This window comes from Gallinula chloropus, assembly GCF_964237585.1.
Source record: "Gallinula chloropus genome assembly, chromosome: 2".
Lineage (NCBI taxonomy): Eukaryota > Metazoa > Chordata > Aves > Gruiformes > Rallidae > Gallinula > Gallinula chloropus.
This window is the reverse complement of record NC_140086.1, coordinates 47463773-47478613: the sequence shown is the minus strand read 5'-3', so window position 1 is coordinate 47478613 and position 14841 is coordinate 47463773. Positions and strand designations below refer to the sequence as shown.

The following is a 14841-nucleotide window of genomic DNA, read 5'->3' as shown; positions in this document are numbered from 1 at the left end:
CCCTGGAAGTCTCTCTTGGTCATCCCTGCTCCCTCCCTGCCTTCCGGCTACATCCCTGTATCTGAGTCCCTCCCAGAGATCCTGGCAGCTTTCCCCATGTCCCTGCCTCTGACCCTTTTCCAGGGGTGTCCAGGCACGCTGCTTGGTAATGCATCCTTAGGGTTGGGCTTGGCTTGGCATGTGTCCAGGGAACACACCCAGAGCCATGGGCATGGCGGGCGGGCACAGTTATTGAGGATTATTAGACTGGGAGGTTTCCCAGTCATTTCTGAAGGCACCACGTCTGCAAGAGAGGAAGTCTTAGAGCACTTCTGCATTTGAGTAAAAGAAGGGTCAGCAGGTGTATGAATCTTACTACATGAGTACCAAAACTTATTTTTTCTCTGGACAACTTCTCAGATTGTACTTCCTCGATGTTTGGGATGTTAGACTTAGGCTGGATACGATGAAATTCATTCCAAAATACACTAGAGCACTCTTCTAATGGCAGAGCCAGTAGCAATGATTTTTCAAAATTCAAAGGAACAAGTTGAACGAAAAAAACCCCCACCACAAACCAACATGTTAGTTTTAGAATGAGCTATAAACAGCCTCACTTCTGTTGGCAGTAACGTGTTGAAACATGGTAAAAATATTCAAAAGTGTTAATGTGTGGATTCAACAACTCACTATTGTTCCAGAAAGGGGGGAGGAACAATTCTGTGATGAAATATGAGGGCAGGTAAGATATACATAAGATCCAGTATTTTATTCATCCTGTTGAACTAAAGTGGTGTATTATTTTGGACACCAGACTCCAGAATAAAGTGCATTCCACCCAGGAGAGTCTGGAATAAAGCAAAAAGATGCAATGTAAATTCAGGAAATCCTATTTTGTGATTCTCAGAGTCATATTCAAGAACTGGGAACTGTTTTTAGATATATGAAGGGTAATTGTGAAGAAAAAGTATTACACTGTTTGAAGAGAGCTTTATCAGCTGGCAAAGAGGGAGATTCGGTTTGAGACTGGGACATCTCAGTATAGGTGTTGGAGTTTCTATGGTAAATGGAGGTGCGGTGGATGCAGAATGCAGCTCTGTGGTTGGATCACATTGTGATCTCTGGAGTGTGTAAATCTGATCCCTCCCAGGTGAAACTGCACTGGGAGATGCATCCATCTGCTCGTGGGTGTTTGGTCTGTGGGACTAGGCTAAGTCTAGTCTGAAGCACCAACCACAAAGCATGGGCTGTGTAGTGTTGGGTTCTCATCAGCAACTGAGTTGCTCTACAAATCCTCTTATATTGGGCTTACAAAGTAGACATAGTGGACTCCTGAGAGAAATAGCAGATGTGGGATGGCCATGGGGTGAAATGAAGTGCTCTCTGATGTCCTCACCTGTATTGGCTATATTTTTGTTGAGTATAACAGAAGTTTAGGCACTTTGAATTCATTTAGATGTGTAAATTTGTGTGCCTTAATATGAAAATGAATTTCATCCAAACAGTGATTGGATCAACTTGCAAAGAGTTAAAAATTGGGATATTAAAATTAGGACAGAAATTAACAATGACATTTCCATCTGTAAGGTTAGCTAGGCACCACTGCCTTAGATTAGCTAGTGAGGCTGTGGGACCTCCATCACTTTGTCAGGAGACAGACTGGTAGGTAACCTTGGATGGTCTCCTCAACCTGCTTCTCTATGTGTGGAAGATCTCCACTTGTCTGTGCTCTTCAACACCAGAGTCACAGGAGGTGCAAGATCCAAATCTCCCAACAGAGAGTATACACAAAAGACCACATTTCTAGGACTTAATGTTTCATAGCATAGCAAATGCAGACACATAACCTTCTTCCTTGCTCAGTCCTTATCTTTACATTATAAAACTAAGATGTGTGTTCAAAATCTGTCCTTTAGTCACTTCCTGACTATACATGAACATGGGTTTGGGCAAGAGCAGCCTTGCACTCCCGATAGACAGCAGTCACTCCCTTTCCCCTGCCCTCTTGTCTACTCCTACTGCTTTCTTGTAGTATTTCATTCCATTTCTATTACTTCAGGCCTCTGTTTTTTCCACTTTGCTTTCTGTAACCATCCAGTTGTCTTCTGACAATGCCTTCTCAGATCTGTGTCATGAACAGGTGCCATCCACAGATGTCATCAGTAGACGTCTGTATTTTGTGCCAAGGCTGTGATCCACATTACATGACAGTCAGGGCTTTCCTGCTCTTACAAAGCTGTTTGATAGCAGGCAGCTCTAGGATATTAAAAAAGGAGGGAAATTCAGAATTCAACACCTGTTGCAGGATATGTGACTTCTGACTTTTTCCTGAAGAAAATGTCATTGAAAAGTGCTGTTTTCCCCTTTTTAATTTTTTTTATTTGTCTAAAAATCTTCAATAAAAATGCAGGATCCCTTTATATGTTTGTTCCAAATTATTTATGCATCTCCTAAATAAAATTGCCACTCTTAAACACCTTTTATTGATGTCATAAAGTTCCTTACTGGGCTGCAGTTTGAAAAGTACAAAAGCAAAATAATTTTTTACTGTGCAAGCAATAAAACAGAATCTTTTGAGGGTGCTTTGCAGCATTTGCAAACAAATTGGTTTTTACTTTGTGTTATCTTAATGAAAGAGTTCCTGTTCATGACCAATGGGATTTTATCTGCTTTCTTTATATGCATCACAGTGCAAGACCTCCTTTTTCTTGAACTTCAGACACCTTTGTTTCATACTGTGGTTTTTCAGGTTTCCAGTGTAAGGAAGGTTCTCACTTAGTGCCTGTTGCCTCCATTCAGTGTTAACACAAAAACTATATTCCCATCAGCTTACCAGTGAGAACAAACAAGGATATTCACAATGACATCTTGACAGCAATTCACCTTCCAAAAGAGTCACATCTTCGGTTGCAAAACCTTGACTATAAATCAGAATCCTCCTTTCACTCTTGCTGGTACAATCTAATTAAACATAAAAGTAAATTTTTAAAAATCCATGTAACTAATAAAACCAAATAAGATTAAGAATATTAATAAAAACAACTTGATTTAAGGTGTAAGATCCTGTAGCCCTCTAAATACATATCTACTGTGGAACTTAGTGCTTCCTGATTTTTGTCCTCAGAATATGTACATTGGGAGAATTGCCATTTGAAAAGCAGTCTTATTGTGCAAGTTGAAACAGCAGCCTGCTACAGGGCTCAACACCCATCCACTGCATTGCTGCATTGTGTGGGAAAGAGATAACATAAGAAAAAAGGCTGTCATCCAGGCAGCAATCAAGGCTGAGTCAGAAGGATGAATAGGGAGAGCCCAGTCAGCAGTCTAAAACCTGGTGAAAGAGAATATCAGGAAGTACCCCCTGAAGTATCAGTAGAAAATCAGCATTTCTGAGCCTGCTTTGCCTCAGGCATTAGTATTTAAAAAAAAAAATTAAAAAAAAATCTGAGATGCAAAATGTAGTAGATGCCAAGAACAAGAAAAGTAATCTATTTTCTACATAGGTAAAGCTCAAAAGCTGTATTTACTGGATTCACAATTGTAATAGCCTACTATTTTGTTGTTGTTTCCCAAGGCCTACATTTTTGCACTTTTTGTTACTTGCGGTCTTTGGTGCTTGCAGAGCAGATGAAAAACAGGGTCTCTGGTAATTTGGTTGAGACTCCAGTTCCTTCCAGCGAGGATGAGGCAGCTAAGTGAGGTTCTTAAGGGCATATCCTGGTGCATGAGGAGTTGGGCAGTCCCAATACTGGATGTTGGCACGTAAGGTTTTGTCAGAACAAGCATGATACGCTTGCTTGCATGCGCGTGTCTCGGCCTTGTTTAAGGGATGTCTATATGCCACTTGTCCTCCCAGCGACCTGCCGTGTAGTGAATTGCTTCTGTCAGTCACATTTCAGCAGATGTTTTGATTAGTCCTTGCTTCTAAACTTTATTTACCCTGTTTCATTCTCTAACATGATTGGTGACCCACCACAGCACGAATTATCACTGGTTTGCCCAGAAGAGAGGTAGATTCTCTGGGCTGCTGTTGGCAACCAACACTTAAATCAATGGCAAATTCCCATTGTTTTGGACTATTGAAGCATTGTTCAGAAATAAAAAATGGTTGGTTAAGAATGACTGTAAGGTCCTCAGAAAAAAAAAGTGTTAATGGTTTTCCTACTGAGAGAAAATTGCAAAACTTAGTAATTATATAATTATAGTGTATGTTTTACATGTGCATGGTTAAGGATAAATTTTTCAGAAGCTATTATGGGTAAGTAGTCAATATTAATTGATAAAGATCAGATGATCGCTTCCTTATGGTATAGCTGTTCTTAAGAGGTAGGTTATGTTTGTTAAGTTTTAGTCCATCTAAAGTGACGTAGAATTAATAATGACTATCATAACTTCCATTTCAGATCTGTTTGAATTATGGAAATGGACTCTATATGAAGGTAAGAAATAATGGATAACTGCTTTTCTTTATCAGTGTCTGAAGAAAGGTTCTCAAACAGAGAAGCCTGCGTTACTTTGGTTGATTTTTACCATTTTCTGAAACATGAAAGTTGTGTAATAAGCAGTGAAATGTATGTGAATCGATTCGGGCATTCATCAAATGGAATGGAGTTCAGCTTTGAGAAACTTCCCCTAAAATATCAAATTTTTAGATACCTCTTTTTAACTCTCTACAAATTAAATCAGCTGTTACTTTATGGAAGATGTTAATTGTGAAAACATTTCCAGTTGTTAATTTGGAAGCCAATAGACACAGAAAGGACTGAACTGGACAGAAGGCTGAAGGGTGTCATGCAGAGGGAGGACAAGGGGTAGCTGAGCAAGGATAGCAGAGGCATTGGGTAGGTTGAACAGAGGCCTCCTGGTCCGTGTGTTCTGTTTCAGAGAGAAGGTCAAGTACAGGGTGGTGTTGATGGGGTGGCGAACAGGGTAATGCAGCAAAAATGATGGTTTTAGACAGCCTTAGTGCCAAACCTCTTCCCACATCTGATGACAAGCACTTAAATCCTCCAGAACCGGTGTATTTTCACCAACCTCTGATTAATGGGAACTTGCTCACATCCTTAAAGCTTGTCTTACCTAATTCTGTCTTGTTGAAAGGACTAGTAATAGTTTTCCTCTTCATATAATTTGAGGAACATGCAGCTCTTGGAATTTCAGAAATCAGAAGCCACAACAAAGCATTCATCTGAAATAGCTAAATGTAATGCTGACATTCAGCCTTGTTTCTTCACAGGTTTACAATCGGTACAACAGGAGTGGCGTGCTGTCTCACCCCAACAGCCTAGTGAGACAGAAGCGAGAATGGACAGTCCCTCCGGCTTTCATACGGGAAGAGGAGGACAACTCTTACAAGAATCCAATAGCTAGAGTAAGCCCAGATAATAGATAAATACAGAACACGCATCAAAGTAGAGGTGGAAATGTAAAATAGGGATATGGCTGCCCTAAACACATGCACAAGTATGTCTTGAATTTTAAAGGACTGTTGAATGTCAGTTGAAGATCAGTACATTTCCTTTCTTCAGCAGATGAGTTGCAGCCTGATTTGGCTCACACTCTCATCTTTTCCCAACGACCGGTTTTCATAAAACTTTTGGGAGTGCAGTATCTTTGAGTTTTTTCACTCCACCACCTCTCCTCAGCTGTGCTTGAACTTGGCAAGTTGGTTCCAAAACTCCTGGTAATGATTGGATAGAAGGGTGTACATGGAGCATGATTAGTGTGCTTAATTTATTATTTGTTTAAACTGAGCTAAAAATAACAAGATGTTATCCTTTGTGCAAGAGTGATAGTCATTTCGTTTAACACCAGTGCTGAAACCTGAATTCATCACACCTGTCACTTCAGCATATAAAGTAACTGCACACAGACAGTAGCAGGCTGGCACAATGCACATTTGCTTTTCCAGATGTTTCAGATCTTTTTTGACAGCAGAAGAAGGATATAATCTCTAGTCTCTGCATCCTCTTCTACTTGTCCTCTCAAGTCTGATCTTTGTGCCTCCACCCTATCACTTCCTCAGTCCTGGTTGCACTTGCAAGCTTAAGTCTAATCTCCTTTGTCATAATTTATTTTGAGGCTCTTCTCAAGAAATTTCAATCCACCCAACTCATTGTTGCAGAGTCTTTTTTTTTGTTGTTGTCTCTTTTTCCCCCCCGCCTTTGTCCACATTTTATTCCCCACATTTTACTTCCCCCATCCATTTGATCAGCCAGTTTCCTCGTTCTTGCCTCACTTTAGCTTTTCACCTTATCATGGTGGTTTTTCACCTTTTCCTTGCACTGGTATCCCATCACACTGATTGTCCAAGTCCCATTTTCTTTCTCTCACAGACCTTTCCACTCTGTGGTTCTCAGTTGTGGTGCCGCCCATCATGTTCCTCGTCTCCTTGCACAGGATACTCAGACAGAACATGTAACTCTTCCTGCATTCATATCAAGACTTTCACACTCAAAGCAGTGCAGGGAAAATATGTTTAATATTTATTTTTGTTTGTTTGTTACCAAAAACCAGCAGAAATACTTTATTTACATTTTTAAATGTGGTTTTATTTACTGAACACTATTTAATCTGTTATATTCCTGCTAGATACATTCTGATCTTGAAGATACAGGGGTAGTGGTGACTTATACTATATCTGGTCAAGGAGTAACAGAACCCCCATATGGATTATTTGTTATCAATGGAAAGACTGGAGACCTGAACGTAACAGGAAAGGTTGACAGAGAAAAGACTCCAATGCTGCTGGTAAGTTGAATAGTAATGTTTTCATTATAGGTGCCCTTTATCCATTTTTTAAATTTATTTTGTTCAAATGTGCTTGCTTCAATTAGTTCTAATCCAGTTTCTGGATATTTGTGTGTATTTGTGCTTATGTTGATAAGCATGGTATTTGCACTTATATAATACTTACATTTTGTTACATATATTTCTGTTTTGCATGTGTATTTATATTACAGTCACTCATTGCTTATTGTTTCTGTCTGGATTATTTCAGCTCAGAGGTCATGCACTAGACAAGACTGGAGCAAAACTGGAAGAGCCAATAGACCTCCCAATTAAAGTCCTGGATATAAATGACAATTCTCCAGTGTTTTCATTTGAAAGTTTTTCTGGTTCAGTTGAAGAATTAAGTGAAACAGGTAACTTATTTTTAAAATCGTTTTTTTCATTTAGCTTTTCCCAACACATGCGAGGGCACAAATGCATATAGTCTTTGCAGCAGTGTATCCACAGTAACAAGGATGCTTTCTCTTGGTTAGGCCATCTTACCCATGTGTGAATGCAGGTTTTTTATTCAGGGCTAAGCCGTGTGGTGTGATGATGGGAAAGCGTCCACATAAAGGCAACAGGGACCAACACTTCTATTATGGCATCTTTGGTTTGGTGTCAAAGTTACCACGAGTCCAGGGACCAGAGTCCTTCCACAGAAATTGCAGGGGAAATGCATTCTGCCTTCTGCCCCAGAAACCCCAGGGTATTTAGGAGGACCATACTCTGCCATGCTCATGAAGAGCCCTGGTTTATCTCTGGGCTGGAGAGGTACTTGGCGGTTAGGCATGTATGGCTGTGACGACATCCTCAAAGAGCATGTTAGTGGCAGTTTTCATATTGATGTTAGTAAGCATAAAAGCAACAGATTATTTTCCAGAGCATAAAAAATGCTGGAGTAAAGCAACCTAATAAATACCTAACACTGTGTCCCTTTCAATGTCATGATAATCTGGAGAAAGACATTACTGACTATCCACCTGGATGAGATTTTGAGTTCCCTCAGCTGTCTTTCAAGACAGAAACAGCCATACAGTAATTTCTTTTTTGCCTGAATTCCAACTAGCATTCAAACTCAGGCACTGGACACAGAGGTACACCCTTTCCCATAGGACAAAATCCTGTGCCACGGGACTGCACCATGGGGACCGCCGTGTGTTTTGTGTGAAGCTGTCAGAGGGCATCAATACAGGGCAACTGTTTTAATAACACTTAGGCAGAGGAGTTACTAGTGCTCCCTTTAGAACAATGTGTGAGGGCAATGCAGCTTGTTGATTTTCTTCTATCTACAGTTTTCTGTCAGAACTTTTGAGAGAATGCAACCTGTTCTGTGCTTCTGGTGCAGTGAATTCTGTGTGTTATAGATGCGGGGATACAATCTTCTTGTTTGCTAGAGGGTATACCATTAACATGCCCTATTGGGATTTTAGGAACTTTCTTCAGCTTTATTCATTAAATGAATGAAGGCAAGAGCATCAGAAAATTGTGCAGTGCATCTGACAACAGGCTCTGAATCTGTGACATTGCAGTAAAAATACCTGACAGTGCATGGCAGTGTAAACATACCGTGTTTTGTTTGCTTTTTTCCAGGCACAGTTGTAATGAGGATAAATGCAACAGATGCAGATGAACCAAATAACCTAAATTCCAAAATTGCTTTCAAGATCCTTTCCCAAAGTCCCAGTGCTGCGTTCACTATAAATAAGGATACTGGCGAGGTTCAAGTAGCAAAAATAAACCTTGACAGAGAGGTAAAACACCCCTCCGGTTTTCAGCCTGTTAACCGTGGTCTTCTGATGCCTCTTGTCTGGCTCTGCCTGCTAGATTGGAGAGCTGGCCCTTTAACTTTCCTTCACCTCCCCTAGGATTAAAGCCTTTTCTGTCTGATGCCAGTTTTTCAGGGATTGGGGATGGGTGGATGTGGGAGAGTGACGGGATCAAGTTTGTATTCCCCTTGTCACCTCTGTAGCACGGCACCAGCCCAAAGGCTGTTGCTTGCTGTCCCTGCCATGCAGCTAGGACAGCAGTTACACAAAGCAGAGGGTTGTTTCTCTGTGCTGGAGAGCATGTGGCAAAGACAACCCACCTCACCCTCAGCAAAGCTGCTGACTAGACTTCGTTTTTGCAGCAGACTGTGCAGATTGGGGTGCAAAGAGTTAGGATGCGTGCTGCTGTGCAACGGCATCAAAAGCCACGTATTGCCAGGAACTTGGGCTGGTAAAGTGTGCTTGCATGAATTTTCAGTGGCCAGCAGATGGGGATCTGAATGTTGGCTTCTCTGCAGCTGAGGGCAACATCTCTGCCCTGTGCTGCCATGCAGGCATCACTGGCCACCGAAATTCTTCCATTTTCTAAGTAAGTGTAGTCTGACTCCCAGTGGGGGAAATGCAGAAATCCCAAATCCTATTCAGAGCATCAGCTCTACTCCAGCAGAGCCTGTCAAGGTAGTTGTGTGTGTGAGATTTACCACTAGCTCGAGAGAAGAGGAGCTGTAATTGGCCACGAGAGGGATTACCAAAATCTAAGAAGGATAATAAAGGGAAGGCAAATTTTTTAGCCTGGTTTAAACCCTTTTTTTCTTAATGTGGCAGACTCAAAGTAGCTATTCTTTGGTGGTGGAAGCAAGAGACCGTGATGGTGATGCAGGAGGGAATGCTGCAACATCTTCTTTAGAAATCAAGATTTTGGATGTCAATGACAACGTGCCTGTGGTTGAAAGCGAAACAGTAAGTACATTTTGTCACAACATTTTTTGCCTCTTCCTACATCTGTCAGGGTCCCATTGATTCATACAAGGTTACACAAACTTTCTTGTGCTGTTGAAATGTGGTAAATCGTGACATGCTTTTAAAGAAGGGTGGTTTTTCTGTTGCAGTTTGAAGCAAGCATTGAAGAAAACAGAGCAAATGTGGAAATCCTGCGAATAAAAGTATCTGACAGAGATGAAGAGTTTTCTGATAACTGGCTGGCGAAATTTTCATTTGCTTCTGGTAATGAGGGTGGCTTTTTTCATATAGTAACAGATAACCGGACAAATGAAGGAATTTTGACTCTTGTGAAGGTTAGTAAACTCTTTAGACAGTTGTCTTTAAAAAATAGAATAATTTATTCCCTTTAAATTGACATACATATTTAAATTCAGTCAGTAAAAAATTGAAAATTTCCATAGTGGACACTCCTTTGTTGGGCACTCAGTAATTCCATACAAAATAGTATTTTTTATCCAGTGTGATCTCAAACATATGTAAGGGGGCAGAAGTCCCCAGGCTTTCCTTATCCGGCAACAGTGTTGACACATGTGCTGTAAACTCTCCCTTATTTTTGTACTTCTTGCTGGTGTCAGTGTAAATCTCTTATTTCCCATGTCCACAGGTAACATTCCAGGCATCACCTACTCTGAGAGTCATGGGGTTCAGAACATTTAATGAATTTCCGTAAACTGGAATTCTGAAAATATTTTACATAAAGGGAAAATTCTATTTCATTAATTGCACTCCCCTTTAGTCCAGAGGAACTGGAAATTCATAGTGACCTAAATGCTTTTTTTTTTCCCTGCTCTGGTTTCCTTATCTGAGAACTGATAATTGTAAAAAGAAAAAAAAAATCGGAAGCCCACAACCCTGTAAGCATTGTTAAATGAATTAATTGTTTAAAAAGAGAAAATTGGAAAACCCATGTAATACTGAGCACTGATTCAGTGAAAGTAAAGACAAAATATATGGGTACTTTAAATTAATTGAAATTCAGTAATAGAAAGACATACTTATGGTGCCAGTCATTAAAAATAAGAATAATTTTCCTTATGTACGGGTTGAAGCATTATGTATTGAGAATAACCTATTAACCAACAGTTCTTTGCACTGTAGCATTCTTAGTATACTAAATAAGGATGCTACAATATTATTTAAATGTTGTTCTTTAAATACCAAATGTATGAATGCTGTCAGATTCATCAACTTCTGAGTGATCATTCTATATTTTTATTTTATTTTTTGTTGCTCCAGGAGCTGGATTATGAAAAAATGCAAAGCCTAAACTTGGGCATTGTTGTTACAAACAAAGCAGAGTTCCACAAGTCGATCAAGCACACCTACAAACCACAACCAATCCCCATCAAAGTTAAAGTGGTTAATGTGCGGGAAGGCCCTATGTTCCCCGGTGGCACAAAAATCATTGAAGCAAGTGAGAAAGTGCAGATAAAACAAGTTATTGGGCAATATCAAGCTTATGATGCAGACACTGGAAAAATAGCAGAGCGCATTATGTAAGAATCTCCTTATAACCATCATAACTGTGCGTGTCAGAAATCACATCTTATTGTCAAAAATGTGTATATCGGGCTGAAATAATTTCAGTGGCCATGCATAATTCATACCTAAACCAACATCATCAATATTCTATTGTGCAGAAAATAGCTGACTTGAAAAGCCTGCTTGTTTGGTCATACGTGGTGAGACGTGAGTGTTTGGGCTGAAGATGCCTGTGCTTGCATGCTTTTTGTCATGCCTGTCTACTTTTGAGAGCTGATTTACTCGTCTGATTTCATCATCTGCAGGAATGTTAGGAAGAAATAGGCAGAAACCTGTAGTAGTTGGACAGAAAGGGTGTAAAGTAGATAAGGCTCTGTGTGCATTGCTGTGTTTACATTTTGGATCACAGCTCTTCAGGTAAAATGTTGAATCACCACCATGGCTTTTACAAATGGGACACAAGGGGAAATACCCAGCTTCTATTCCGTGGTCTGTGTGGACAGGACAAGGGGCAATGGCCTCAAGTTGGAGCACAGGAAGTTCCGCACCAACATGCAGAAGAACTTTTTCACAGTGAGGGTGACAGAGCCCTGGGACAGGCTGCCCAGAGGGGTTGTGGAATCTCCTTCTCTGGAGATATTCAAGACCCATCTGGACGCCTCGCTGTGTGACCTGTCCTAGAGAACCTGCTCTGGCAGGGGGGTTGGACTTGATGATCTCTGGAGGTCCCTTCTAACCCCTACGATTCTGTGGTTCTGTGAAATGCTGTGGAGCAGCAGAGGTGCCTATCCAACAGTTGACCACTCTGCCCCACACCTGCAACAGGGGCTCGGTCAGGTGGCTGCTGCTTTGATTTTGCTGGCAGCAAGGATGAAGGGGAAGAGTGCCACAGCTGGCAGTGCAGCTCCCTCTCCTTCTCTGGTCTCACTCCCTAAGTTCACTTTGATAATGCCTTCACATCTAAATCCTGACTGTAGAGGGAAAAACAGGTTTCAACTTTCAGGGGAGGTTTACAATCTTTGGTTTATAGTAGAAACTTATACCAGTGGCAGGAGCATCAGACTTCAGATCTAGGGATTTGGTCTCTGCTTAAATGAAGAGTAAACATACAGTGAAGCTGCTTTCTCTACTGATGGTTGTGTTCCTTCATATAAATGTGTACATCTTTATATGTGTTTTTATTCAGATACATGAAAGGAAGAGATCCAGCAAACTGGGTCACAATAGATTCATCCACAGCTGAAATCAAACTTGTCCAAAAACTTGATTACGAATCGGCCCATGTAGTAAATGGTACCTACACTATCACCGTGTTGGGTGTAACTACTGGTAAGTTCAGAGGGTTTTGTTTTCACACTAATAGGTTTGGTTAGTCTGCCTTTCTAAAACTATAGTTCGTTTAACCTCACTATCTTTAACTGCCTAAAAGTTAGGGGCCCAGTGCAGTTTCCTGTAGGCTCTGTGTTTGGAGGAGACACATGGGTAACTCACTAAAATAGGATGAACCATAGAACAGGTTCCCAGAATGCCCATTTCTCTGACTAGATGCAGTTGAGCTTTTTTAAAAGTTTTACAAAGGCCATGTTTGATAGGAACATCCCTTGTCAAGGTGGAAATTGCCAGTAGCTCAGTGTGCTAATTGGCACACTTCAGAGTCCTCAGTTTTGAACAGGCTGGATCAATGACCAAGGCAAACCATATGAGGTTCAACAAGGCTCAGTGCACTTGAGGTCCTGCACTTAGTCACAACCACCCCATGCAGTGCCACAGGCTTGGAGAAGAGTAGCTGGAAAGCTGCCCAAAAAAAAAGGACCTGGGGGTGTTGGTTGACAGCTGGCTGAACATGAACCAGCTGTGTGTGCCCAGATGGCCAACAGCATCCTGGCTTGTATCAGAAATAGTGTGGCCAACAGGACTGGGGAAGTGCTTGTTCACCTGTACTTGGCACTAGTGAGGCTGCACTTTGAGTGCTGTGTTTAGTTTTGGGCCCCTCAGTAGAATGAGGACATTAGGGTGCTGGACCATGTCCAGAGAAGGACAACGTAGCTGACTGGAGCACAAATCTTACAAGGACCAGCTGAGGGAACTAGGGTGTTTTAGCCTGGGGAAAAGGAGACTAAAGGGAGAGCATACTGCTCTCAACAACTACCTGAAAGGAGGTTGTAGCCATGTGGGTATCGATCTCCTCTCACAAGTAACAAGAGGAAATGGCCTCAGGTTGCACAAGGGGAGGTTTAGATTGGACAGTGGGAAAAATTTCTTCATTGAAAGGGTTGTTAAGCATTGGAACAGGCTGCTCAGAGAGGTAGTGGAGTCACCATGCCTGGAGGTGTTCAGAAAACATATAGATGTTGTACTTCAGGACATGGTTTAGTACACATGATGGAGTTGGACTTGATGATCTTAAAGGTCTTTTCCAACCTTAAATATCCTATGATTTTCTTGAATGCTAAGCAAGAAAGACTGCCTGAACTTTTTTGTGTATCTAAAATTCTTTTAGAATCTAACTAACCATACACAGGAAATAAGGAGTTTTTTGAGTCAAAATAGTAAAACAACTTGCCTTCAGGAGAACTTTGTCAATATGTTTATTAACATTTGGAATTAAATAGTCAAGGGAGAGCTCCTTCAAGTTATTTCAGAAATGCTTCTGTTTGGGAAATAGTAAATGGTTTTATTTTAGAAGAATTGTTTTGCACTTTTCAAATCTATTTTTTTCCCTTATTTTAAAATCTTAGATACTCCTAAGAAAACAGTCACTGGCACGATCGTTATTCAAGTTACAGATGAGAATGATAATTGCCCAGTTATTGTGAATGATGTGCAGACTATGTGTTCAGATGCAAAATCAATTAGTGTTACAGCTAAAGATTTGGATGGATACCCAAACAGTGATCCCTTCAGCTTTACTATCATTGATAACCCAGAAGGAATAGCAAAAAAATGGATAATTGCATCCAGCAATGGTAAGAAAAAAAAAATTTTAATTACTTTCAGTTTTTTTGAATCTTGGTGGTGTAATTTAGTTCCAGTCAAGCTGACAGTTTGGCTGATCCAAACATAAAAAAACCTCATGTATTTATCAAGTCATGCATGACAACACATCACTTGGGTTCTGCTCCCTTCACTCTAATGGCTATAGAAGCACACTCATGTCTTCTAAAGCCTGTTGCTTTCCCTCACTTGGACTGTCCTTGTCTGGCTTGATGACCCACTTGTGGGTCTTGAGAAGGGGAAATACAATGTAAACTGTGTAAGATCAGCCACCATGGTAGGAGAAAAAAAGTCATAAATAATCTTAGCGAGCATTTGAAAATTAGATGAACATTTTCTTCTTACATTTCTGTTGATATAAACGTAGGAAACACTTGAAGGAAATGGCCCAGGCAGCTTGGAACCTTTTTTTTTCCTTCTCAGACTCATTATTCTGTTATCCATAAGCCTACAGTACAATGATGTAAAACAGTCAGAGTTATCCTGATGGCCAAGTTTAGGACCCAGAAGGCATCTTCTTACCTTTTCTATTCTCACTTGGAGCCAATGAGTAGTAATTGTAGGGATCACAGCTCTTCCAAATACGGTGTCATACCCAGCTGGGAACATCATTTGGGCATCTCTTGCTTAGTTGTGTCCTTGACATGTCGTGGCCACAGGAGCAGGCGGTGTGTTGGCTGCCCAGTCTGTGGCCTTCAACAGATTAATCTACCTAAAGACTGAAGGTGTTTTTTATGAATTCAGCCTTTGGCTATCTTTTCAGTGTGAAGGTAGATGTTAGATAGGGTATTATTGGACTGTCTTCCGTGGCAAGTCTCTGCTGTTGTGAAGTTCTTTGCAATTA

The 14841-nt window shown here is 40.8% G+C and overlaps 1 protein-coding gene across 1 annotated transcript in view; it reads left to right on the top strand.

The window, feature by feature from the left end:
* Nucleotides 1-14841, top strand: part of LOC311189027 (uncharacterized protein) — a gene marked incomplete at both ends in the record, with an annotated part of 60968 nt that overhangs the window by 39891 nt on the left and 6236 nt on the right. Inside the window, 10 exons of the mRNA XM_084260611.1 lie at nt 4383-4418; nt 5216-5350; nt 6571-6729; nt 6980-7124; nt 8344-8504; nt 9345-9479; nt 9629-9814; nt 10758-11017; nt 12190-12332; nt 13742-13969. Of these exons, the coding sequence (XP_084116737.1) occupies nt 4383-4418; nt 5216-5350; nt 6571-6729; nt 6980-7124; nt 8344-8504; nt 9345-9479; nt 9629-9814; nt 10758-11017; nt 12190-12332; nt 13742-13969 (1588 nt within the window). The remainder of the gene's footprint in view (nt 1-4382; nt 4419-5215; nt 5351-6570; nt 6730-6979; nt 7125-8343; nt 8505-9344; nt 9480-9628; nt 9815-10757; nt 11018-12189; nt 12333-13741; nt 13970-14841) is intronic.